Source organism: Nerophis lumbriciformis, linkage group LG37 (genome assembly GCF_033978685.3).
Source record: "Nerophis lumbriciformis linkage group LG37, RoL_Nlum_v2.1, whole genome shotgun sequence".
In the NCBI taxonomy this organism is placed as follows: Eukaryota; Metazoa; Chordata; class Actinopteri; order Syngnathiformes; family Syngnathidae; genus Nerophis; species Nerophis lumbriciformis.
In genome coordinates this window covers 513455-539296 of record NC_084584.2, presented here as the reverse complement: position 1 = coordinate 539296, position 25842 = coordinate 513455, and the positions used below count along the sequence as shown (strand labels likewise).

The following is a 25842-nucleotide window of genomic DNA, read 5'->3' as shown; positions in this document are numbered from 1 at the left end:
GTCTGAAGTTAGAACACTTCATCTTCAACCTGAGTCTGAAGTTAGAACACTTCATCTTCAACCTGAGTCTGAAGTCAGAAGGGATACCAGTGCTCTGGAAAACATCCTGCATAGTGCCGGTGCTCAAGAAGACCATCCCATCGGGTATAAATGACTTCAGACCAGTTGCCCTGACGTCTCATGTCATGAAGTTCCTCCAGAGACTTGTGCTGGATCAGCTGAGACCCCTGGTGGCTCCTTCCCTGGATCCTCTAAAGCAGTGGTCCCCAACCTTTTTGTAGCTGCGGACCGGTCAACGCTTGAAACTTTTAACACCATTCAGCCAATTGTGATGAGTGACAAGTTGCTCAGGATTGGTGTCAGTTCATCCATTGTGTCCTGGATCACTGATTACTTGTCTGACAGGCCCCAGTTTGTGCGACTGAGGAGCTCCCTGTCAAATACTGTGGTCAGTGGTGTAGGTGCTCCACAGTCCTGTCTCCTTTCCTGTTCACCATGTACACCTCAGACTTCTAGTACAGTTCCAGGTCCTGTCAGATACTGTGGTCAGTGGTGTAGGTGCTCAACAGTCCTGTCTCCTTTCCTGTTCACCATGTACACCTCAGACTTCCAGTACAGTTCCAGGTCCTGTCAGATACTGTGGTCAGTGGTGTAGGTGCTCAACAGTCCTGTCTCCTTTCCTGTTCACCATGTACACCTCAGACTTCCAGTACAGTTCCAGGTCCTGTCATCTGCAGAAATACTCTGACGACTCTGCTGTGGTCGGGTGTATCAGAGAGGGACAGGAATTGGAGTACAGGACACTGATCGCTGACTTTGTGGAGTGGTCTCAGGTCAACAATCTGCTCCTTAATGTGGACAAGACCAAGGAGCTGGTCATCGACTTCAGGAAGAGAGTGACCCCGGTGGAGCCCATCAAGATCCAGGGCCGGGAGATGGCAGTAGTGGGGCAGTACTGGTACCTGGGAGTCCACTCGAACAGCAGACTGGACTGGAAGGACAACTGCAAAGCTTCCAACAGGCTCCTTCAGCTTGGTTCCCACAGTGTTCCATTCAAGAAGTCCTTCATTCCACACTTCATCCAGCTGTATAATCACTGGTCATACAGCAATAGATGATATCTGTCTATTACCTGATGATATCAGTCTATTACCTGTATAATCACTGGTCATACAGCAATAGATGATATCTGTCTATTACCTGATGATATCAGTCTATTACCTGTATAATCACTGGTCATACAGCAATAGATGATATCTGTCTATTACCTGATGATATCAGTCTATTACCTGTATAATCACTGGTCATACAGCAATAGATGATATCTGTCTATTACCTGATGATATCTGTCTATTACCTGATGATATCAGTCTATTACCTGTATAATCACTGGTCATACAGCAATAGATGATATCTGTCTATTACCTGATGATATCTGTCTATTACCTGTATAATCACTGGTCATACAGCAATAGATGATATCTGTCTATTACCTGATGATATCTGTCTATTACCTGTATAATCACTGGTCATACAGCAATAGATGATATCTGTCTATTACCTGATGATATCAGTCTATTACCTGTATAATCACTGGCCATACAGCAATAGATGATATCTGTCTATTACCTGATGATATCAGTCTATTACCTGTATAATCACTGGTCATACAGCAATAGATGATATCTGTCTATTACCTGATGATATCAGTCTATTACCTGTATAATCACTGGTCATACAGCAATAGATGATATCTGTCTATTACCTGATGATATCAGTCTATTACCTGTATAATCACTGGTCATACAGCAATAGATGATATCTGTCTATTACCTGATGATATCAGTCTATTACCTGTATAATTACTGGTCATACAGCAATAGATGATATCTGTCTATTACCTGATGATATCAGTCTATTACCTGTATAATCACTGGCCATACAGCAATAGATGATATCTGTCTATTACCTGATGATATCTGTCTATTACCTGATGATATCAGTCTATTACCTGTATAATCACTGGTCATACAGCAATAGATGATATCTGTCTATTACCTGATGATATCAGTCTATTACCTGTATAATCACTGGCCATACAGCAATAGATGATATCAGTCTATTACCTGATGATATCAGTCTATTACCTGTATAATCACTGGTCATACAGCAATAGATTATATCTGTCTATTACCTGATGCTATCTGTCTATTACCTGATGATATCAGTCTATTACCTGTATAATTACTGGTCATACAGCAATAGATGATATCTGTCTATTACCTGATGATATCAGTCTATTACCTGTATAATCACTGGTCATACAGCAATAGATGATATCTGTCTATTACCTGATGATATCAGTCTATTACCTGTATAATCACTGGTCATACAGCAATAGATGATATCTATCTATTACCTGATGATATCAGTCTATTACCTGTATAATCACTGGTCATACAGCAATAGATGATATCTATCTATTACCTGATGATATCAGTCTATTACCTGTATAATCACTGGTCATACAGCAATAGATGATATCTGTCTATTACCTGATGATATCAGTCTATTACCTGTATAATCACTGGTCATACAGCAATAGATGATATCTGTCTATTACCTGACACCTGACATGTTAGCTACTTCTCTTTGTTTTTAATGTCTATTTTCTATTTTCTGCTGGATCTACTCTCTATTTTATGCTGCAGCTGTTACATATACTGTATATACTGTACATGCTCATTGTTATATATTGTATATATGTTATAGACATAATATAATATATCAGTATACTGTATATACTATACTGTACACATATTATGTATATATTACGTATATATGTTAGATTTTATATCACTATATGTAGTCTATTTATACCTGCATTGTCCTTTCCATCCTTACACTTTCCATCATTGTAACTGAGCTACTGTGTGGAACAATTTCCCTTGTGGATCAATAAAGTTTGTCTAAGTCTATCAGAATCAGAATCAGAATAGTTTTATTGCCATTGTTTAAGAACGGGTTCAGAGACTAGGAATTGTTGTTGGTGCAATGGTGCAACATAAAAGACATAGAACACAGAATAGGTAATAACAAGAGCTGTAACTGAGCTATCACATCTTGTTCTAGACTTAGAAGGAGTTCTAGGGAGCTACTGTTAGGAGTTTTTGTTCATGTGCCTGATGGCCGAGGGGAGAGAAGTGTTGAGGTGTGGGTCTGGATGGAGCGTAGTCTCCTGCCTGGAGAATAGTTTGTGTCCAGGGTGAGAAGAGTCAGCTGTGACGCCTCCTGGTCCTGGAGGAGAACAAGTCCTGGAGGGATGGGAGCTTGCAGCCAATCACCTTCTCAGCAGCACGTACCATGCGCTGCAGTCCATGCTTATCCTGGACTGTGGCGCCGGGGAACCACACGGTGATGGAGGAGGTGAGGATGGACTCCATGGTGGCTGAGTAAAACTGCACCAGCATCTTAAGTTTCCTCAGCTACCGCAGGAAGTACATCCTCTGCTGGGCCTTCTTGATGAGGGAGCTGATGGTCGACTCCCACTTGAGGTCCTGGGTGATGGTGGTGCCCAAGAAACGGAAGGAGTCCACAATGGAGACGAGGGTAGGAGAGTCAATCAGGGTGAGGGGGGATGGTGGGGCTGTGACTTTCCTGAAGTCCATGATCATCTCCACTGTTTTCTGGGCGTTCAGCTCCAGGTTGTTGAGGCTGCACCAGGACGCCAGCCGGTCCACCTCTCTCCTGTAGGCGGACTCATCGCCATCCGAGATGAGCCTGATGAGGGTGGTGTCATCCGCAAACTTGAGCAGTTTTACGGACTGGTGACTGGAGGTGCAGCAGTTTGTGTACAGGGAGAAGAGCCAGGGGGAGAGTACACAGTCCAGTCCAAGTCTAAGTCTAATGTTGTCAATATGAGGTGAAACATAGTTGACTCACACACACAAATGTCTCCTATTTCTCATGAGTGTGTATTAAAATATGTTACATATATATATATGTATATATATATATATATGTATATATATATATATATATATATATATATATATATATATATATATATATATATATATATATATATATATATATATATATATATGTGCATGTGTGTATGTATATATGTGTGCTAAACCTTATATACACACTATACTTTATATATGTACATATATGTTTATACATTTATAAGTGTATGTATATACGTGTATATATGTATGTATGTATGTATATATGTATATATATACATGTATATATATGTATGTATGTATGTATGTATATACGTATATATGTATGTATGTATGTATGTATATATGTGTATATATGTATGTATGTATGTATGTGCATATATATATATATATATATATATATATATATATACACACGTATGTATGTATATACGTATATACACGTATGTTTGTATATACGTATATATGTATGTATGTTTGGTCAGAAAAAAACACAGAGGCTATACCATCCCTACAAGCCTGTTCCTCAGGTTTCCCTGCTTGTCAGCGCCATGGCAACCACTGATGCAGCAGGGAAACCTGCAAAACAGGCTTGTAGGGATGAAACAGACTTGTTGGGATGAAACAGATTTGTAGGGATAAAACAGGCTTGTAGGGATGAAACAGACTTGTTGGTATGAAACAGATTTGTAGGGATGAAACAGACTTGATGGGATGAAACAGGCTTGTAGGGATAAAACAGACTTGTAGGGATGAAACAGGCTTGTAGGGACGAAACAGACTTGTAGGGATGAACCAGGCATGTATGGATGAAACAGGCTTGTAGGGATGAACCAGGCATGTATGGATGAAACAGGCTTGTAGGGATGGAACAGGCTTGTAGGGATGAAACAGGTTTGTAGGGATGAAATAGCCTCTGTGTTTTTCCTGTATATATATATATATATATATATATATATATATATATGCATGTGTGTATGTATATATGTGTGCTAAACCTTATATACACATTATACTTTATATATGTACATATATGTATATACATTTATAAGTGTATGTATATACGTGTATATATGTATGTATATATGTATATATATACATGTATATATATGTATGTATGTATATACGTATATATGTATGTATGTATGTATGTATGTATATATGTGTATATATGTATGTATGTATGTATGTGTATATATATATATATATATATATATATATATATATATATATATATATATATATATATATATACACGTATGTATGTATATACGTATATACACGTATGTTTGTATATACGTATATATGTATGTATGTTTGGTCAGAAAAAAACACAGAGGCTATACCATCCCTACAAGCCTGTTCCTCAGGTTTCCCTGCTTGTCAGCGCCATGGCAACCACTGATGCAGCAGGGAAACCTGCAAAACAGGCTTGTAGGGATGAAACAGACTTGTTGGGATGAAACAGATTTGTAGGGATGAAACCGACTTGATGGGATGAAACAGGCTTGTAGGGATAAAACAGACTTGTAGGGATTAAACAGGCTTGTAGGGATGAAACAGACTTGTTGGGATGAAACAGATTTGTAGGGATAAAACAGACTTGATGGGATGAAACAGGCTTGTAGGGATACAACAGACTTGTAGGGATGAAACAGACTTGTTGGTATGAAACAGATTTGTAGGGATGAAACCGACTTGATGGGATGAAACAGGCTTGTAGGGATAAAACAGACTTGTAGGGATGAAACGGACTTGTTGGGATGAAACAGATTTGTAGGGATGAAACAGGCTTGTAGGGATGAAACAGGCTTGTAGGGACGAAACAGACTTGTAGGGATGTACAAGGCTTGTAGGGATGAAACAGGCTTGTAGGGATGAACCAGGCTTGTAGGGATGAACCAGGCATGTATGGATGAAACAGGCTTGTAGGGATGAACCAGGCATGTATGGATGAAACAGGCTTGTAGGGATGGAACAGGCTTGTAGGGATGAAACAGGTTTGTAGGGATGAAATAGCCTCTGTGTTTTTTCCTGTATATATATATATATATATATATATATATATATATATATATATATATATATATATATATGTGTGTGTGTGTGTATGTATGTATGTACATGTACATGTTACATGCATATAATATACATACATACAATTATTGATTGACATTTGACATGCATTTCTTCACACAAGTCTGTGTCGTCCTCATGATCCACGAGGCCCACACAGGATCTACCTTTAGAAAGGGACCTACTTACTACTATTAGTACTAAGTGCTTAGTACTTAGAAGACGTATGTGATTCTTCACTTGAAAAGGAGACAAGATGGCGCTCACAGGCTGTGGATGAATACACGCGAGCACCTGGAGCCTCGTGGACATGGACACACCTGACCACTGGCCTGCCCATGGTCTAGCACCCCCCAGCAGAACTGTCCCTTGTGGCACTGCAGACACACACACACACACCTCGTCAAACATCGCTAGCAGTTTACCATTACCCCGCGTCAAAGCTAACTAGCAGTTTACCATTACTCTGCATCAAAGCTAGCTAGCAGTTTACCATTACGCTGCATCAAAGCTAACTAGCAGTTTACCATTACTCTGCGTCAAAGCTAACTAGCAGTTTATCATTACTCTGCGTCAAAGCTAACTAGCAGTTTACCATTACTCTGTGTCTAAGCTAACTACAGTTTACCATTACTCTGCATCAAAGCTAACTAGCAGTTTACCATTACTCTGCGTCAGAGCTAACTAGCAATTTACCATTTCTCTGCATCAAAGCTAAATAGAAGTTTACCATTACTCTGCGTCAAAGCTAACTAGCAGTTTATCATTACTCTGCGTCTAAGCTAACTAGCAGTTTACATTACTCTGCGTCCAAGCTAACTAGTAGTTTACCATTACGCTGCATCAAAGCAAACTAGCAGTTTACCATTACTCTGCGTCAAAGCTAACTAGCAGTTTACCATTACTCTGCGTCAAGGCTAACTAGCAGTTTACATTACTCTGTGTCAAAGCTAACTAGCAGTTTACCATTACTCTGCGTCAAGGCTAACTAGCAGTTTACATTACTCTGTGTCAAAGCTAACTAGCAGTTTACCATTACTCTGCGTCAAAGCTAACTAGCAGTTTATCATTACTCTGCGTCAAAGCTAACTAGCAGTTTACCATTACTGTGTCTAAGCTAACTACAGTTTACCATTACTCTGCATCAAAGCTAACTAGCAGTTTACCATTACTCTGCGTCAGAGCTAACTAGCAATTTACCATTTCTCTGCATCAAAGCTAACTAGAAGTTTACCATTACTCTGCGTCAAAGCTAACTAGCAGTTTATCATTACTCTGCGTCCAAGCTAACTAGCAGTTTACATTACTCTGCGTCCAAGCTAACTAGTAGTTTACCATTACGCTGCATCAAAGCTAACTAGCAGTTTACCATTACTCTGCGTCAAGGCTAACTAGCAGTTTACATTACTCTGTGTCAAAGCTAACTAGCAGTTTACCAAGTAGCTGAGGCGACGTCTCCTTAGTCTCCGACACAGTCCAGGTAGTCGAGCGAGGTTGCCATGGTGACGGGTGGGGACGGTGGAGCGTGGCACCACCTCACTAGTCACCTGACAAAAGAAGAACTTTCATTGACGTGTCTACCCAGCATGCACCTGGCCTACCTCCATCAGCAGGATGCAGTCCACTTCCTGCAAACACACACCTGCCAGCAGCAAGACCAGCACACACACACACCTCCTCATCTGTCAATCACACACACACACACACACACACACTCGTCTTGTCCTGGCCTGTCAATCACACACACTTGTATTTGTCTGACAATCAAGCACACACTAGTTTGGAGGCTGAGGAAAAAAATAATCCACACACACACACACACACACACACACACACACACACACACACACACACACACACACACACACACACACACACACACACACACACACACACACACACCCTAATAGGATTTACAGATTTTCAGTCCTGCAGCTCACAAAGACTAAATGTAGCTAACTAATGCTAACTACGCACAAAGTCCATGTTACACCATGCTAGCACCTAACCATGTACACCCTGGTCATGATCTAAGTAAAGTAGACTCTGGTAATGACATAAGTAAAGTAGACCCTGGTAATGACATAAGTAAAGAAGACTCTGGTAATGATATAAGAAAAGTAGACTCTGGTAATGACATAAGTCAAGTAGACTCTGGTAATGGGGGCGTAGTGGGTTGTGCTCCAGCGTCACAGTGACGAGTTCCACTGCCTGGCTGTCATTGGACCACAAGTCAAGGAGGGGTTTATGAGTGCTGATTGGCTCAAAGAGGTCTGGACTCTTCAGTACTGGACTGTGGGACGTGCGGCTCCATCACAGCTGCTGCAGAACCAAAGGCTGGAGGAGAACATTGACGTGACCCTGAGCTCAGCAGAACCTTAGAACCTTGGAGAGTGAAGGCTTGTTTGTTGTGGATTAGAACACAACGGTCTTGGACTCAGTGGGATTAAGGTGGATTAGCTCACACACTTGCAGATCACCATGGAGACGTCAGAATAGACCCTGGTCATGTGGACCTAGGCGAGTCCAACTGGAAGACATGTCTTCATAGAACAGTGAGTTGCATCATGTCTTCCAAAGAACCATAGGCGACCTTTCACCTGTCTCCTGGTCACTAGGAGACATGGACAGCCACTGGTGGGATCACGGTGACCCTGCTCCCATGTCCACGGTAAACTCCGCCTGGTCCGTCTGGTCCACCTTTGTGTTGTTGATGTCCCTGGCTCTGACCTTTCAGCAACAGGTCTGGTCCACGGATGGAGAGCGCCTGATTGGTCGGATCGTGCTCAACAAGAGGATGAAGGACGGTTCCATTTCCACCGACACGGGAGCTTTGCTCGGACTGAAGGTGTGGCCCTCGTTCTCCTCTTCTGGGACCACGTTCCCTGACTTTCCCTGTGGTTCCAGGTGATTGGCGGGAAGATGACCGAGTCGGGTCGTCTCTGTGCTTTCATCACCAAGGTGAAACCAGGAAGTCTGGCAGACACCGTGGGACACCTGAGGGCAGGTGAGGAACTTTACTAGGTTTTTGGCCTTAAATGGACTTTTTCTTCCGTGATGAATGAAGGTGATCAGGTACTGGAGTGGAACGGTCATGTTCTGCAAGGAGCCACCTTTAACCAGGTCTACAACATCATCCTGGGCTCCAAATTAGAACCACAAGTGGAGCTCCTGGTGTCTCGACCAGTCAGGTGAGCTCATGTTGACATCAGTTTTTCCATTGAACTGCTCCAACACTCTAGCGTTTGTTTGCAGACCAGCAGACTCCCCCCAGTTCCATATGGTCTCCAGTGAGTTGACTTGATGCAAACTGCTCCACTTGGCAGTGGGAAGTAATACGACTCTGTTTCCAGGTTCCTTTGAAGGCCCTGTTAGCCCCAGCATTGTGGACAGACCAGTCTCAGTAAGTGTACCAGTCTCGGAGCCAATCAGCTGACAAGGTAACGGGCTTCTTTCCTTTCCTTGCAGGCCGACAGCAAGCGGGTCCTGGTCCCCAGACTTCAGGTATGTCCACAGCGTGAGTCATCGGTCATGTTTGGTCAAGTCCTGTCCTTGTTGATTCGGTGAGAAGTGACACAGCACTTGGAGGATAGCATAGCTGTTAGCATAGCTGTTAGCAGGGCTCTCAATGGATGACTCAAAGAAAGTAGACTCTGGTTATGATAGAAAGAAAGTAGACTCTGGTAATGATAGGAAGAAAGTAGACTCTGGTAATGACATAAGTAAAGTAGAGTCTGGTAATGATAGGTAGAAAGTGGACTCTGGTAATGATAGGAAGAAAGTAGACCCTGGTAATTATATAAATAAAGTAAACTCTGGTAATGATATAAGTTAAGTAGACTCTGGTAATGATATAAGTAAAGTAGACTCTGGTAATGATAGGAATAAAGTAGACTGTGGTAATGATATAAGTAAAGTAGACTCTGGTAATGATAGGAAGATGTATATTCCTAAATGTCAAGTATATCTACCTGTGCTCAGCTAGTTGGTCCTACAGAAGATAGTATCGATCCAACTTCTACTTCCAAAGTTATTAACTGATTTAATGGATACTAGAAAAAGAAAACATAGTCTAACATGTAATCGAGGACCCCTGTCGTGGTGAACTACAATAGAGGTGAAACTAAATACTGGCTCTAAGTTACCTATCAATTGGACTGGGATTCCAAACCAGGACCCTCATTGGGAGCCAGCAGTGCTAACCACTGAGCTATGTTGGGTTTTATTAGGACCGGATTCTGGTGATTGATATATTTATCTAAGTAACCCATGATGGAGGTGAAACAAAACAGCCAGTTACCAAAAGACAGTGTCCGCCCTGAGATGGGTAGGTTGTGAGTTCAAACCCCGGCCGAGTCATACGTTGAAATGGTATCATGTGTAGAAATCCTCGTAGTCCAAGGATCATGTGGCTTGCAGGTCAAGCTGTGGTTCGATCACGTCGGCCATCAGCTGATGGTCACCGTCCTTGGAGCTAAAGAACTTCCTGCTCGAGCAGACGAGCGCTCCAGGAACCTTTATGTCCAGATCTACTTCTTACCTGACAGAAGGTAAGCTGCTCCCACTGCTGGAGTCTACCTAACTCCACTGCTGGAGTCTACCTAACTCCACTGCTAGAGTCTACCTAACTCCACCTTCACACCAGTGACAAGAGCAGGCGCAGGACCAAAACTGTCAAGAAGCTGACAGAACCTCGCTGGAATCAGACTTTCGTGTACTCCACCGTCCACCAACGGGAGATCCCGGACCGGATGTTGGAGTTGACCGTTTGGGATCAAGCTGGAGGCCGAGAGGAGGAGAGTCAGTTCCTCGGAGAGGTGAGAACATGCCATGGAACTCAAGAAACTGAGGGAACATTTGGACGCACCAACAACCTTTAGTGTACCAGGTGGTGGAATACTTCATCACATAGTGGAATACTTTATCACATAGTGGAATACTTCATCACATAGTGGACTACTTCATCACATAGTGGACTACTTCATCACATAGTGGACTACTTCATCACATAGTGGAATACTTCATCACATAGTGGACTACTTCATCACATAGTGGACTACTTCATCACATAGTGGAATACTTCATCACATAGTGGAATACTTTATCACACAGTGGACTACTTTATCACATAGTGGACTACTTTATCACATAGTGGAATACTTCATCACATAGTGGACTACTTCATCACATAGTGGACTACTTTATCACATAGTGGAATACTTCATCACATAGTGGAATACTTCATCACATAGTGGAATACTTTATCACATAGTGGACTACTTTATCACATAGAAGACTACTTCATCACATAGTGGACTACTTCATCACATAGTGGACTACTTCATCACCTAGCGGAATACTTCATCACATAGTGGAATACTTTATCACATAGTGGACTACTTTATCACATAATGGAATACTTCATCACATAGTGGAATACTTTATCACATAGGGGAATACTTCATCACATAGTGGAATACTTCATCACATAGTGGACTACTTTATCACATAGTGGACTACTTCATCACATAGTGGACTACTTCATCACATAGTGGACTACTTTATCACATAGTGGACTACTTTATCACATAGTGGACTACTTTATCACATAGTGGAATACTTTATCACATAGTGGACTACTTCATCACATAGTGGAATACTTCATCACATAGTGGACTACTTCATCACATAGTGGAATACTTTATCACATAGTGGATTACTTCATCACATAGTGGAATACTTCATCACATAGTGGACTACTTCATCACATAGTGGAATACTTTATCACATAGTGGATTACTTCATCACATAGTGGACTACTTTATCACATAGAGGACTACTTCATCACATAGTGGAATACTTTATCACATAGTGGATTACTTCGTCACATAGTGGACTACTTTATCACATAGAGGACTACTTCATCACATAGTGGACTACTTCATCACATAGTGGACTACTTCATCACATAGTGGACTACTTCATCACATAGTGGACTACTTCATCACATAGTGGAATTCTTCATCACATAGAGGACTACTTTATCACATAGTGGAATACTTCATCACATAGTGGACTACATCACATAGTGGACTACTTCATCACATAGTGGACTATTTCATCACATAGTGGAATACTTTATCACATAGTGGATTACTTCATCACATAGTGGAATACTTCATCACATAGTGGACTACTTCATCACATAGTGGAATACTTTATCACATAGAGGACTACTTCATCACATAGTGGACTACTTTATCACATAGTGGACTACTTTATCACATAGTGGACTACTTTATCACATAGTGGAATACTTTATCACATAGTGGACTACTTCATCACATAGTGGAATACTTCATCACATAGTGGAATACTTTATCACATAGTGGACTACTTTATCACATAGAGGACTACTTCATCACATAGTGGACTACTTCATCACATAGTGGACTACTTTATCACATAGTGGACTACCTTATCACATAGTGGACTACTTTATCACATAGTGGAATACTTTATCACATAGTGGACTACTTCATCACATAGTGGAATACTTCATCACATAGTGGACTACTTCATCACATAGTGGAATACTTTATCACATAGTGGATTACTTCATCACATAGTGGAATACTTCATCACATAGTGGACTACTTCATCACATAGTGGAATACTTTATCACATAGTGGATTACTTCATCACATAGTGGACTACTTTATCACATAGAGGACTACTTCATCACATAGTGGAATACTTTATCACATAGTGGATTACTTCGTCACATAGTGGACTACTTTATCACATAGAGGACTACTTCATCACATAGTGGACTACTTCATCACATAGTGGACTACTTTATCACATAGTGGATTACTTCGTCACATAGTGGACTACTTTATCACATAGTGGAATACTTTATCACATAGTGGAATACTTCATCACATAGTGGAATACTTTATCACATAGAGGACTACTTCATCACATAGTGGAATACTTCATCACATAGTGGACTACTTCATCACATAGTGGACTACTTCATCACATAGTGGACTACTTCATCACATAGTGGACTACTTCATCACATAGTGGACTACTTCATCACATAGTGGAATTCTTCATCACATAGAGGACTACTTTATCACATAGTGGAATACTTCATCACATAGTGGACTACATCACATAGTGGACTACTTCATCACATAGTGGACTATTTCATCACATAGTGGAATACTTTATCACATAGTGGATTACTTCATCACATAGTGGAACACTTCATCACATAGTGGACTACTTCATCACATAGTGGAATACTTTATCACATAGAGGACTACTTCATCACATAGTGGAATACTTTATCACATAGTGGACTACTTTATCACATAGTGGACTACTTTATCACATAGTGGAATACTTTATCACATAGTGGACTACTTCATCACATAGTGGAATACTTCATCACATAGTGGACTACTTCATCACATAGTGGACTACTTTATCACATAGTGGAATACTTCATCACATAGTGGAATACTTCATCACATAGTGGAATACTTCATCACATAGTGGACTACTTCATCACATAGTGGACTACTTTATCACATAGTGGAATACTTCATCACATAGTGGAATACTTCATCACATAGTGGAATACTTCATCACATAGTGGAATACTTTATCACATAGAGGACTACTTCATCACATAATGGACTACTTCATCACATAGTGGAATACTTTATCACATAGGGGAATATTTTATCACATAGTGGAATACTTCATCACATAGTGGAATACTTCATCACATAGTGGAATACTTCATCACATAGTGGACTACTTCATCACATAGTGGAATATTTATCACATAGTGGAATACTTGATCACATAGTGGAATATATATATATATATATATATATATATATATATATATATATATATATATATATATATTAAATATAGTAAGTGTATATATGTTGTAATATAGTAAGTGAATACTTGTTGTGTATACATGTTGTTCAGGTTATGATCAGACTAGAGTCAGTCCTCCTATATGTAGTAATATATCAAGTGTATACATGTAGTACTATATATAATGTATACATGTAGTACTATATATAATGTATACATGTAGTACTATATATAATGTATACATGTAGTACTATATATAATGTATACATGTTGTTCAGGTCCTGATCAGACTAGAGTCCGCCCTCCTAGACGACCAACCACATTGGTACAAAGTTCAGAGGTCAAAAGTTTCTTCTTTGCCACGAAGACACTCGTCCTCCTCCTGCCTGCACAGGAATGTACTGCATCATAGTACTACTACTACTACTCCTACTACTGCCAGGAGACTCTACTGTGAGTACAATTTGACTATCGTAGTACTTGCCACGTACTGCTCATATGAACTGTGAGTACACATCCAGTATTACTATCATAGTACTTGTCATATACTGGTTATATACTCACACAGTACTTGTCGTATACTCACATAATACTGGTCATATACTCACCTAATACTGGTCATATACTCACATAATACTGGTCACATACTCACATAATACTGGTCATATACTCACATAATACTGGTCATATACTCACATAATACTGGTCATATACTCACATAATACTGGTCACATACTCACATAATACTGGTCATATACTCACATAATACTGGTCATATACTCACCTAATACTGGTCATATACTCACATAATACTGGTCATATACTCACATAATACTGGTCATATACTCACATAATACTGGTCATATACTCACCTAATACTGGTCATATACTCACCTAATACTGGTCATATACTCACATAATACTGGTCATATACTCACCTAATACTGGTCATATACTCACATAATACTGGTCATATGCTCACATAATACTGGTCATATACTCACATAATACTGGTCATATGCTCACATAATACTGGTCATATACTCACATTATACTGGTCATATACTCACCTAATACTGGTCATATACTCACATTATACTGGTCATATACTCACATAATACTGGTCATATACTCACCTAATACTGGTCATATACTCACCTAATACTGGTCATATACTCACATAATACTGGTCATATACTCACCTAATACTGGTCATATACTCACCTAATACTTGACATAGTGACATAATACTGCATGAGTAGTTAGCAGTAGTAGTGTGAATATTTGATGGCATTTGAGGCAAACTTGGTGAAGATGAATAAAGAATATATATTTATCATAAATATGAATAAATAAAAGTTCCTGTCAGGTTCTCAGCGCTTGAGCGAAGGAGACGTTTGGGACTACGACTGTGAGGAAGGTTTGGACCTGGTACCAGGTGAGCTCACCTCGTCTTTGGATTTGCACAGTCAGACTTTTCATTCTTCCTTTATCCTTCCCAGAGTCCCGACACAATGGGCGGAGCCACCACAGCTCCGCCCATTCTCTGAGGGAGCCCTTTAGTCACGGCTTGGCACCTGACCCGGTCCTGCCCAGGTCCCAGTCACCGAACCATTTAGCTCCTCACAGGTGGGCGTGTCCAGTAGTCCAGGTGAAAGTTCAACCAATGACTTGTCCGTCCCCAACTTCTCACCCAGTGCCAGCGCTCTTCACCCTTTGTACCGCAAGGATGCTGTCCGGCTGCTGCGCGGGTCCAAGCTCAGTCGAGCTCACTCTGATGTGGGCCAGTACAGCAGCCTGGACAGGTAAGCATCAGCACCTTACCGAGCGCTAGCAGCACTTTGGATGCACTTGTTCTTGGAGCTTTTGTAGTAGTAGTTGTTTCTCCTCCGCTGGATTGTCTGTGTGTGTCCAGGATGTTACTGAGGAGAAGGTCTGGGGCCAACTCTCTGGACTCTCATGCCAGGTCCTGAACACATCTCAGTAGAGCCAGTATTTGTAGTCCTTGAAAGGAACACGTAGTCTTCATCTCTGTGTAGGAACTCTGGAGGATTCTGCAACACTTCCTGGCCCAGCCAGATGGCAAATGGAACGGTTGAGGACTACAGGTGAGTCCAGCAATGGTTGAGTCTTGTCGTATCCAGGACCCTGACTTGTGTTCTTCAGCCAGGACTTCATCCCAGACTTCCCCTCTGAAGCGGAACCTTTTGATGAGGAGCTGCTGAGGTAGTCCTGTCACTGGTCTTCCTCACAATTATAGAGCTATGTATCTGCACATAGAACTGGACCAGGATAGAGGTCTAGTTCAAAGTCTGTGTCTTCGATCTGCTTTCCTGACAGGGTTTGTCCACATGATGGATCGGTCCACATGAGTCCAATTGGATCCCCCTTGTCCCGAGGACGCCAGTTACCTACTGTCCCGCCTAAAGGTGCTCCAGACACAAGTAAGACTAGCTAAACTACTAACTACAAACTAATGTTTGAATACTAATTACTACTGGTTAGTAGCTACTAACTAATAACTTATAAGAACTGACTACTCATTACTGACTACTATGTACTATTAACTACTAACTACTAAATACTAATATATACTAACTATTGGCTAGTAACTACTAACTAATTACTACTAACAACTGACTACTAACTATAATTACTATATACTGACTACAGGCTATAGTAACTACTGGCTGATAACTAATTACTACTAAGAACTTACAACTCAATACTGACTACTAACTACTGACTACTCAATACTGACTGCTAACTACAAATTATTGACTACTAACTACTGACTCCTCAATTCTGGCTACTAACTACTATATACTGACTACTAACTACTGACTACTATATACTGACTACCAGAGGTGTGGACTGGAGTCACATGACTTGGACTGGAGTCAGACTTGAGTCATGAATTTGATGACTGTGAACTGAATTAGAATCCCGACGTCAGCCGTTGGGCTTTGTGCTATGGTTAGACTGGTGACCCCAGTCACCCTAGTGGGTACCAAATTAACACCCCTTGGAACTCCTGTTTCAGCGGCCTCTCTAACTTCCCGCAGAAGACGCCATGTTTTATCTCGGAGGAGTGTAACGGGCTCCTTTGATTTGATGAGAAACCCTGAGGGTGTTTACTTTGATGCAATTGGACAACCAAGGGGGGTCCCACCACAACATAAATTGTGGTGTGAATCCTGTGCAGGTTTCGGGAACCTTCCTATAATTGGTGCTATTTTCCCTGTGACTGCTACTAAAAATGTAGAACGCATTAACTATGTTTTTTATAATCTGTTGAGACTGACCAACCTGACTCGTGATGCTGTTGAGGGGCTTGCTGAACAACCTGGGTTTGCTATGTCACTGAAGGGGGTCTGGCAAAGTGGTGACTTTCGAGAAATGCTAGTTTCCTTCCCTGAGAGTGACGACATTGACATACATTCCATCCGTTTATCTCCCATGTAACTATGCTTTTACATTTTTACTAGCTTGCTCAAAGAGGGGCGTATTTTAGAAGTGTTGTACTAGTGATAAAGATCTTTTTAGAAGATCTGAAGGGGGAATTGTTGGAGGCAGATATTTACATATATCCGAATTTAAGTTGTACTTCTTTCATTTCTTAGTCATATTTGGAAACAGCTCGTGTTTTCCATTTCTTCTCTTGATGCTCTGTCAGCAAGTAAACTGTGTGTGTTAACCTTGAGTTCTTTGGAATGTATTATGACTAGGGAGACGTTGTGCTTGTATTATGGCTAGGGAGGGGGAAGGAAAGAGGGGTTTTTGGCGTTGGGAAGACAGACCAGTTTTGGGAGGCGCAATAGAATGTTCTAGGGTTAGACTGGTCTCAAAATGTATATTGGCAAAGCTTTGAAAATATACAACAAAATACCTATTCTGTCTCTGGTGGTTTTTCAACTCAGCTTTAAGTGTCGTAAAGAGCTTGGGAGCGAATTGTGACTTGAATTCCCTGGGAGGAACAACTGGTCCAAAACGCAACACTTTAGACCCGACTTGACAAAATGTAAAAGACTTGTAACTGGACTTGGACTTTAACATCAATGACTTCACTTGGACTTGAGCCTTTTGACTTGACATGACTTGCTACTTTCCCCAAAACCCAACAATTAAAAAGTTATTTGGGAGCGCTCGGTATCTTTCATTTTCTACGTGTGTGTCTATCAGCGTGTTGTTCCTGTCAGCGTGTGTGCTCTCAGTACAACAGCCAATCAAATTAGATCTACCTTGTTTTCATCACGCAGCATTCATCCAATCAAATTGCAGGACAACCAATGAACAAGAGTTGTCCAACAACGTGCCAGTGAGAAACAATTATGCCAAAGTTGGTTTCGTTCGGGTATAAAAACTACGACTTGGTCAACAAAAAACGAATTGCCGTATGCAAATCACGCAGTTCAAATATTCCAGACGGAGAGGCAACAACTTCCAACTTTGTTCGACATTTGAAGTTGCACAAAGAAGGGTAAGTTTTGAATGTAAGCTAATGTTTATTGGCTAAGTAACGTGACTTTTATTTGCTGTGTAGTTAAATGAGTGAGGCTGCAAACTCCCTGCTAACGTTATAACCATAGACATCTTATAAGTAGACGCAGCATGGAGCGCTACTGCCTACTGGCGCTGACGAGACGTGTGGCCGCCATCTTGGAGTGGTGATCCGTGCAATTCATTTGGCAGGAGCAAAGAACTGTCGGCGCATTTAATTCATTTTACCTCACTGAATACCACTGATTTTCACCCCCTTTTTTGTCATACGTGTAGCTGTGATAACAGACACATGTTATTATCAACAACATCCAGAAACGCCACCGGCTTCTCTGGGCTGACGAGTCCACATTTCAAATTGTTTTTGGAAATATTCGACATCGTGTCATCAGAATCAGAATCAGCTTTTTTGTCATTACGCAGAGTAACGAGATTGAGGCCATTCCATACAGTGCGATGTGTGCATGCAAGAAAACAATGTGTAAATATATAAAAATATAACAAATATAGAAGTGCAAAGAAAGGTGTGGCCCACAAATGTGACCTTATACAGTAGGTGAAATGAATATATACATGAAAAAAACAGGGTGGTTGGTGGAATGGGTTATTGCACTAAAGAGAAGGCAGTTATGAGGGACAATGGGGCAGTCCGTTCAGGGTGGTTATGGCCCTGGGGAAGAAGCTGTTCTTTAGTTTGTCTTGGTTTCAATGCACCTGTAGCGCTTCCCAGAGGGCAGCAGGTGGAACAGGTCAGAGCCAGAGTGGGTGCTGTCCTTGATGATGGCACTGGCTCTGTTGAGGCAGCGGGAGGCGGCCGATGATCTTCTGAGGCGTCTTGACCACTCTTTGCAGCCTCTCCCTATCTGCTGCAGTGCAGCTGCCGTACCATACTATAATACAGTAGGTCAGCAGGCTCTCGATGGACGAGCGGTAGAAGGTCAGCAGCAGGTCAGGCTTCAGGTTGTACTTCCCGAGGACTCTCAGGAAGTGTAGCCGCTGCTGAGCCTTCTTGATGATTGATGTGGTGTTGACTGTCCAGGAAAAGTCGCTAGAGATGTGGACTCCAAGGTACCTGAAGGTGTGGACCCTCTCCACACGCTCGCCGTTGATGTAGAGGGGGGCAGGGTCGGTGCTGCTCCTCCTGAAGTCGACGATGATCTCTCTGGTCTTGCTGGTGTTGAGAGCGAGGTTGTTCTCCTAAGACCAGGCCGTCAGCTTCAGGACCTCCTCCCTGTAGGCAGCCTTGTCACCCCTGGAGATGAGCCTGACCACTGTGGTATCGTCAGCGAACTTGACGGTAAGGTTGTCACTGTGGGCTGGACTGCAGTCATGGGTGTAGAGGCAGTAGAGGAGGGGGCTCAGCACACAGCCCTGTGGGGAGCCGATGCTCAGCATGCGGGAGGATGAGAGGTGGGGGCCAAGTCTCACATTCTGGGGTCGGTCCGTTAGGAAGTCCCTTATCCAGGCGTTTGTGAGAGGGGGGAAGCCAAGAGTGTCCAGTTTATTGCAGAGTCTGTCCGGGATTATTGTGTTGAAGGCAGAGCTATAATCCACAGAGAGCATCCGGACGTAGCTCTGCTGCTGCTCCAGGTGGTTCAGAGCAGAGTGGAGAGCAACAGCGATGGCGTCCTCTGTGGATCTGTTTGCCCGGTACGCGAACTGGTGGGGGTCGAAGTCTGGAGGGATATGGTCCTTGATGTGCTGGAGAACCAGTCTCTCGAAGCACTTCATGATTACCAGGGTGAGGTCCACTGGTCGGTAATCATTCAGGCTGGTGATGGGAGACTTCTTCGGCACCGGGATTATTGTAGATGACTTCAGGCAGGATGGGATGACTGCCTGAGCCAGGGAGAGGTTGAAGATCCTGGTGAGGGGGGGAGCGAGCTGGTGGGCGCACGTCCTGAGCACCTTTCCAGGTACTCCGTCTGGTCCGGTAGCCTTCCTGGGGTTCACAGCCAGGAGCACTCGTCTGACACTGTGCTCCTGTACAGTGAGTGGAGTGGTGCCGGAGCCTGGTGGGGGCGGGGGCAGGGCTGGAGCAGATGAGTGTCGCTGGGTGGTTTCGAAACGGGCAAAGAAACAGTTAAGCTCTTCTGCCAGTGTCGCACTCTGATCCGCAGTTGTCACATTGCAGCCTCTGAAGTTTGTGATGTCATGAATGCCCCGCCACACCTCCTGTGAGTTATTGCTGGACAGATGGGACTCTATGCACCTCCTGCTTTTTTAATCCCTCTCTTCAGGTCGGCTCTAGCAGCACTGTACAGTGCCCTGTCCCCTGACCTGAAGGCTGCGTCGCGGGCCCAAGAGGAGTGTGCGGACCTGGCTGGTCATCCAGGGTTTCTTGTTGGGGTAAACCCGGATGGTTTTTTCCACAGTCACGTTCCCGATGCAGAACTGTATGTCGTCCAGCACTGTTCCTGTGGCTGTCTCCAGCTCCTGTTGTTGGAAGAGGTCCCAGTCTGTGTGTTGGAAGCAGTCCTGAAGTTTGGGGAGTGCATCGTCAGGCCAGGTCATAACAGTCTTTGTGATGGGCCTGGCCTGGCGTCTGATGGGGGTGTAGGTAGGAGAGAGCAGGAGGGAAAGATGGTCTGACTGTCCAAGCTGGGGGAGGGGTGTAGCTCTGTACGTGTGCTTCATGTTGGTATACACGTGGTCCAGGGTGTTCTTGCCCCTTGTAGAACACTTCACGTGCTGGTAGAACTTAGGGAGTACAGTCTTCAGATTGGCCTTATTAAAATCCCCTGCTATGATATGAACACCGTCGGGGTGGGCCCGCTGCTGTTCGTTGACGGTGTTCAGCAGAAGAGAGAGCGCTGTGTTTACTTTGGCGTCCGGTGGAATATACACAGCTGTGACGATAACAACAGACAGCTCTCTCGGGAGAAAAAAAGGCAGACATCTAACAGACATGTACTCCACGTCCGGGCAACAGTGCTGTTCAGTGATTGTCCCGTTGTTGCACCAGTTCTCATGCACGTAAATACAGAGCCCCCCTCCTCTGCTCTTACCGGAGTCCTTAGTTCTGTCCCGGCGGAGCAGAGTGCAGCTGGCTAGCTGCATGCTAGCATCGGGTATTTCCGGGTGAAGCCAGGTTTCGGTGATAATCATAGCACAACAGTCCCGAACATAGCGGTTTCCAGCAAGTTGTAACTCCAGGTCGTCCATCTTCTGTACGAGGGATCTGGCATTGGAGAGGAACAGGCTCGGTAGAGGTGGCTTGTGGGGTTGTTTCCTAAGCCTGAGCAAGACGCCGGACCTGCGGCCACGCTTCTGCTTCCTCTCCCTCCTCCGTCTGCGCCGTCTCCCAGACCCGACAACAAACCACGGAGAGCCCGGTGCTCTCGCTATGTCATCTGGGATGTTGTGCTCGTGGTGAAAGTCGCTCGAAACAGATATCTGGTACGAGTTCCCGATATCCAAGAGTGACTGGCGGGTGTACCGGGTGTTTGCACAAAAGGAAAAAAAACAAGAAGAAAAGAAGGAAGAAAGAGCACTGACATGGAGAGCCGTAAGCCGCTGCGTCCGTCTTGGAGAAAAAAAGAAAAAAAAAAAGGTCATCCAAAGGGGAAGCGAACCATCCAGACTGTTATCGACGCAAAGTTCAAAAGGCAGCATGTGTGATGGTATGGGGGTGCATTAGTGCCCAAGACATGGGTAACTTACACATCTGTGAAGGCACCATTAATGCTGAAAGGTACATACAGCTTTTGGAACAACATATATGTTGTTATCATGGACGCCCCTGCTTATTTCAGCAAGACAATGCCAAGCCACATTCAGCACGTGTTACAACAGCGTGGCTTCGTAAAAAAAGAGTGCGGGTACTTTCCTGGCCCGCCTGCAGTCCAGACCTGTCTCCCATCGAAAATGTGTGGCGCATTATGAAGCGTAAAATACGACAGCGGAGACCCCGGACTGTTGAACGACTGAAGCTCTACATAAAACAAGAGTGGGAAAGAATTCCACTTTCAAAGCTTCAACAATTAGTTTCCTGAGTTCCCAAACATTTATTGAGTGTTGTTAAAAGGAAAGGCCATGTAACACAGTGGTGAACATGCCCTTTCCCAACTACTTTGTCACGTGTTGCAGCCACGAAATTCTAAGTTAATGATTATTTGCAAAAAAAAAATAAAGTTTATGAGTTTGAACATCAAATATGTTGTCTTTGTAGCATATTCAACTGAATATGGCTTGAAAAGGATTTGCAAATCATTGTATTCCGTTTATATTTACATCTAACACCATTTCACAACTCATATGGAAACGTTTATATATATATATATATATATATATATATATATATATATATTGATATATATATGTATACAGTATATATATGTATATATATATATATATGTATATATGTATACAGTATATATATATATATATATGTATACAGTATATATATATATATTATGTATATTGATAATGATGTATGTATACATGTATATATATATGTGTATATAAAAAATAAATCATGTTTTTCCTCTTCAACATTTTGTCCTGCAGTTTTGGCCACGCCCACCAAAGGAGGACAAGCAACTGGAGCTCCTCCCACTCATCCCTCTTGTCCCGCTGTTAACAATGTAGCTGCTCCACTTATCAGAATACAAGCTCCTCCCCCAGTACCTGTCCATCTCCACCTGGTTTCACCTGAGTTAGCGCCTCAAACAGCAAACACCTTGGCGGACCACATCCCACAATCTAGTCCAGCCCCGCCCTCGCTCTCCTCACCTTGCCCGGATCCGCCTCCGCCTCCGCCTCCGCCTCCACCTCCACCTCCAGCTCCGCCTCCGCCCCCATCCCCACCACTACCAGCTTCTGATCAAGCTCCACCCCCTTCAGCCCCGCCCCCACAGACTCCAGGTGTGTACCAGAGTGCAGGATGTGTTGCATAGTGTGTGACGTTATATTGTGTTGTTGCATGTGGTCACATGACACGTGTCAGAGGCGGACAGACGCTCAGCCACACCCGGAGGGAGCAGGAAAGGTAAGTTTGTCAACATGTGGCTCCCTCAAACTGGACTGGACTCACACTGTGCCGGTCTTGTCTCAGAGGTGACCTGGGAGGACCAGCAGAGGACAGCAGCTGACGGTACGTCACCTCATCACTCTCCTGTCCAACTACAACGCTCAGTCAAGTTGGCCCTCCACTTCATTTCAAGTGGCCTGTCACATCATTTCAACTTGCCCGTCATTTGAAGTGGCCCGTCACTTCATTTAAAGTTACCGTCATTTTGAAAGTGGGCCGCCAATTTATTTAAGTGGCCCGCCACTATATATATATATATATATATATATATATATATATATATATATATATATATATATATATATATATATATATATATATGTCCTAATGTATGACATCACTCATTGTGCCTCATGTGTGTGTGCAGGTGTGATAAAAGATCCTGACAAGGTGAGCGCACACATCATCACTTGTGGCATCATCATGTATTTGATATGCATGCAGTATATATATATATATATATATATATATATATATATATATATATATATATATATATATATATACACACATGCAGTCGTGTTCTTTACACTTTAGGGGAGACCGAATGCAATGGATGTCAAGTGGGTCTGACATAATATTGTGAGAGTCCAGTCCATAGTGGATCTAACATAATAGTGAGAGTCCAGTCCATAGTGGATCTAACATAATAGTGAGAGTCCAGTCCATAGTGGATCTAACATAATAGTAAGAGTCCAGTCCATAGTGGATCTAACATAATAGTGTGAGAGTCCAGTCCATAGTGGATCTAACATAATAGTGAGAGTCCAGTCCATAGTGGATCCAACATAATAGTGAGAGTCCAGTCCATAGTAGATCTAACATAATAGTGAGAGTCCAGTCCATAGTGGATCTAACATAATAGTGAGAGTCCAGTCCATAGTGGATCCAACATAATAGTAAGAGTCCAGTCCATAGTGGATCTAACATAATAGTGAGAGTCCAGTCCATAGTGGGTCTAACATAATAGTGAGAGTCCAGTCCATAGTGGATCTAACATAATAGTGAGAGTCCAGTCCATAGTGGATCCAACATAATAGTAAGAGTCCAGTCCATAGTGGATCTAACATAATAGTAAGAGTCCAGTCCATAGTGGATCTAACATAATAGTGAGAGTCCAGTCCATAGTGGATCTAACATAATAGTAAGAGTCCAGTCCATAGTGGATCCAACATAATAGTAAGAGTCCAGTCCATAGTGGATCTAACATAATAGTAAGAGTCCAGTCCATAGTGGGGCCAGCAGGACACCATCCCGAGCGGAGACGGGTCAGCAGCGCAGAGATGTTCCCAGCCGATGCACAGGCGAGCGGTCCACCCCGGGTCCCGACTATGGACAGCCAGCACTTCATCCATGGCCACCGGACCTGTGCCCCCCCACACCCCCCTCCTCCACAAGGGAGAGGGGAGCAGAGGAGAAGAAAAGAAACGGCAGATCAACTGGTCTAAAAGGGGGGCTATTTAAAGGCTAGAGTATACAAATGAGTTTTAAGATGGGACTTAAATGCTTCTACTGAGCTATGCCGCCCCAAGCAGAGAAGCCCAGACTTCCCTCTCCCCAGCCACCTCGACCAGCTCCTCCCGGGGGATCCCGAGGCATTCCTAAGCCAGCTGGTACACATAGTCTCTCCACCATGTCCTGGGTCTTCCCCGTGGCCTCCTACCGGTCGAATGCGGCTTAAACACCTACCCAGGGAGGCGTTCGGGGGGCATCCTGACCAGATGCCCGAACCACCTCATCTGGCTCTTCTCCATGTGGAGGAGCAGCTTTACTCTGAGCTCCTCCTGAATGACAGTTCTTCTCACCCTATCTCTAAGGGAAAGACCCACCACCCTACGGAGGGAACTCATTTGGGTCGCTTGTACCCATGATCTTGTCCTTTGGTCATAACCCAAAGATCATGACCATAGGTGAGGATGGGGACGTAGATCTTGTACCCGTGATCTTGTCCTTTGGTCATAACCCAAAGATCATGACCATAGGTGAGGATGGGGATGTAGACTGACCGGTAAATTGAGAGCTTTGCCTTCCAGTTTAGCTCCTTCTTCACCACGAGGTATCGATACAGTGTCTACATCACTGCAGACACCGCACCGATCCGCCTGTTGATCTCACAATACACTCTTCCCACACTCGTGAACAAGACTCCGAGGTACTTGAACTCCTCCACTTGGGGCAAGATATCCTCCCCAACCCGGAATTGGCACTCCAAAAGCAAAAACCTAATCCTGCAGCCACCAAACCGGATCCCCTCAACGGACTGTGCCTAGAAATTCTGTCCATAAAAGTTGTAAACAGAATCAGTCCCAAAAGGCAGCCCTGGCGGAATCCAACCCTCACTGAAAACGGGTCCGACGTACT

The 25842-nt window shown here is 43.1% G+C and overlaps 2 protein-coding genes across 3 annotated transcripts in view; one reads left to right on the top strand and one right to left on the bottom strand.

Moving 5' to 3' along the window:
* Positions 1-6041: 6041 nt before the first annotated feature.
* LOC133577267 (uncharacterized) lies at positions 6042-7807 on the bottom strand. Its single transcript, XM_061930937.2, has 3 exons — positions 7646-7807; positions 7481-7591; positions 6042-6421 (listed from the first exon to the last, which is right to left on the bottom strand). The coding sequence occupies exons 1-3, from the start codon at positions 7724-7726 to the stop codon at positions 6308-6310; spliced, it is 306 nt and encodes a 101-aa protein (XP_061786921.1). The 5' UTR covers positions 7727-7807; the 3' UTR covers positions 6042-6307.
* Positions 7808-8347: 540 nt separating this feature from the next.
* Positions 8348-25842, top strand: part of LOC133577465 (regulating synaptic membrane exocytosis protein 2-like) — a 21778-nt gene continuing 4283 nt past the window's right edge. The window contains exons 1-22 of one of the 2 annotated variants that reach the window (XM_061931323.2): positions 8348-8599; positions 8663-8715; positions 8782-8892; positions 8952-9051; positions 9112-9235; positions 9300-9334; positions 9398-9447; positions 9513-9548; positions 10464-10594; positions 10690-10861; positions 14228-14402; positions 15319-15387; positions 15452-15578; positions 15647-15754; positions 15865-15915; positions 15989-16057; positions 16116-16175; positions 16290-16393; positions 22959-23315; positions 23398-23439; positions 23506-23544; positions 23849-23871. In XM_061931323.2, coding sequence (XP_061787307.2) covers positions 8668-8715; positions 8782-8892; positions 8952-9051; positions 9112-9235; positions 9300-9334; positions 9398-9447; positions 9513-9548; positions 10464-10594; positions 10690-10861; positions 14228-14402; positions 15319-15387; positions 15452-15578; positions 15647-15754; positions 15865-15915; positions 15989-16057; positions 16116-16175; positions 16290-16393; positions 22959-23315; positions 23398-23439; positions 23506-23544; positions 23849-23871 — 2031 coding nt within the window. In that variant the 5' untranslated portion in view covers positions 8348-8599; positions 8663-8667. Of the gene's footprint in view, positions 8716-8781; positions 8893-8951; positions 9052-9111; positions 9236-9299; positions 9335-9397; positions 9448-9512; positions 9549-10463; positions 10595-10689; positions 10862-14227; positions 14403-15318; positions 15388-15451; positions 15579-15646; positions 15755-15864; positions 15916-15988; positions 16058-16115; positions 16176-16289; positions 16394-22958; positions 23316-23397; positions 23440-23505; positions 23545-23848; positions 23872-25842 lie in introns of both variants that reach the window. The other variant, XM_061931324.2, reaches the window with a different exon arrangement.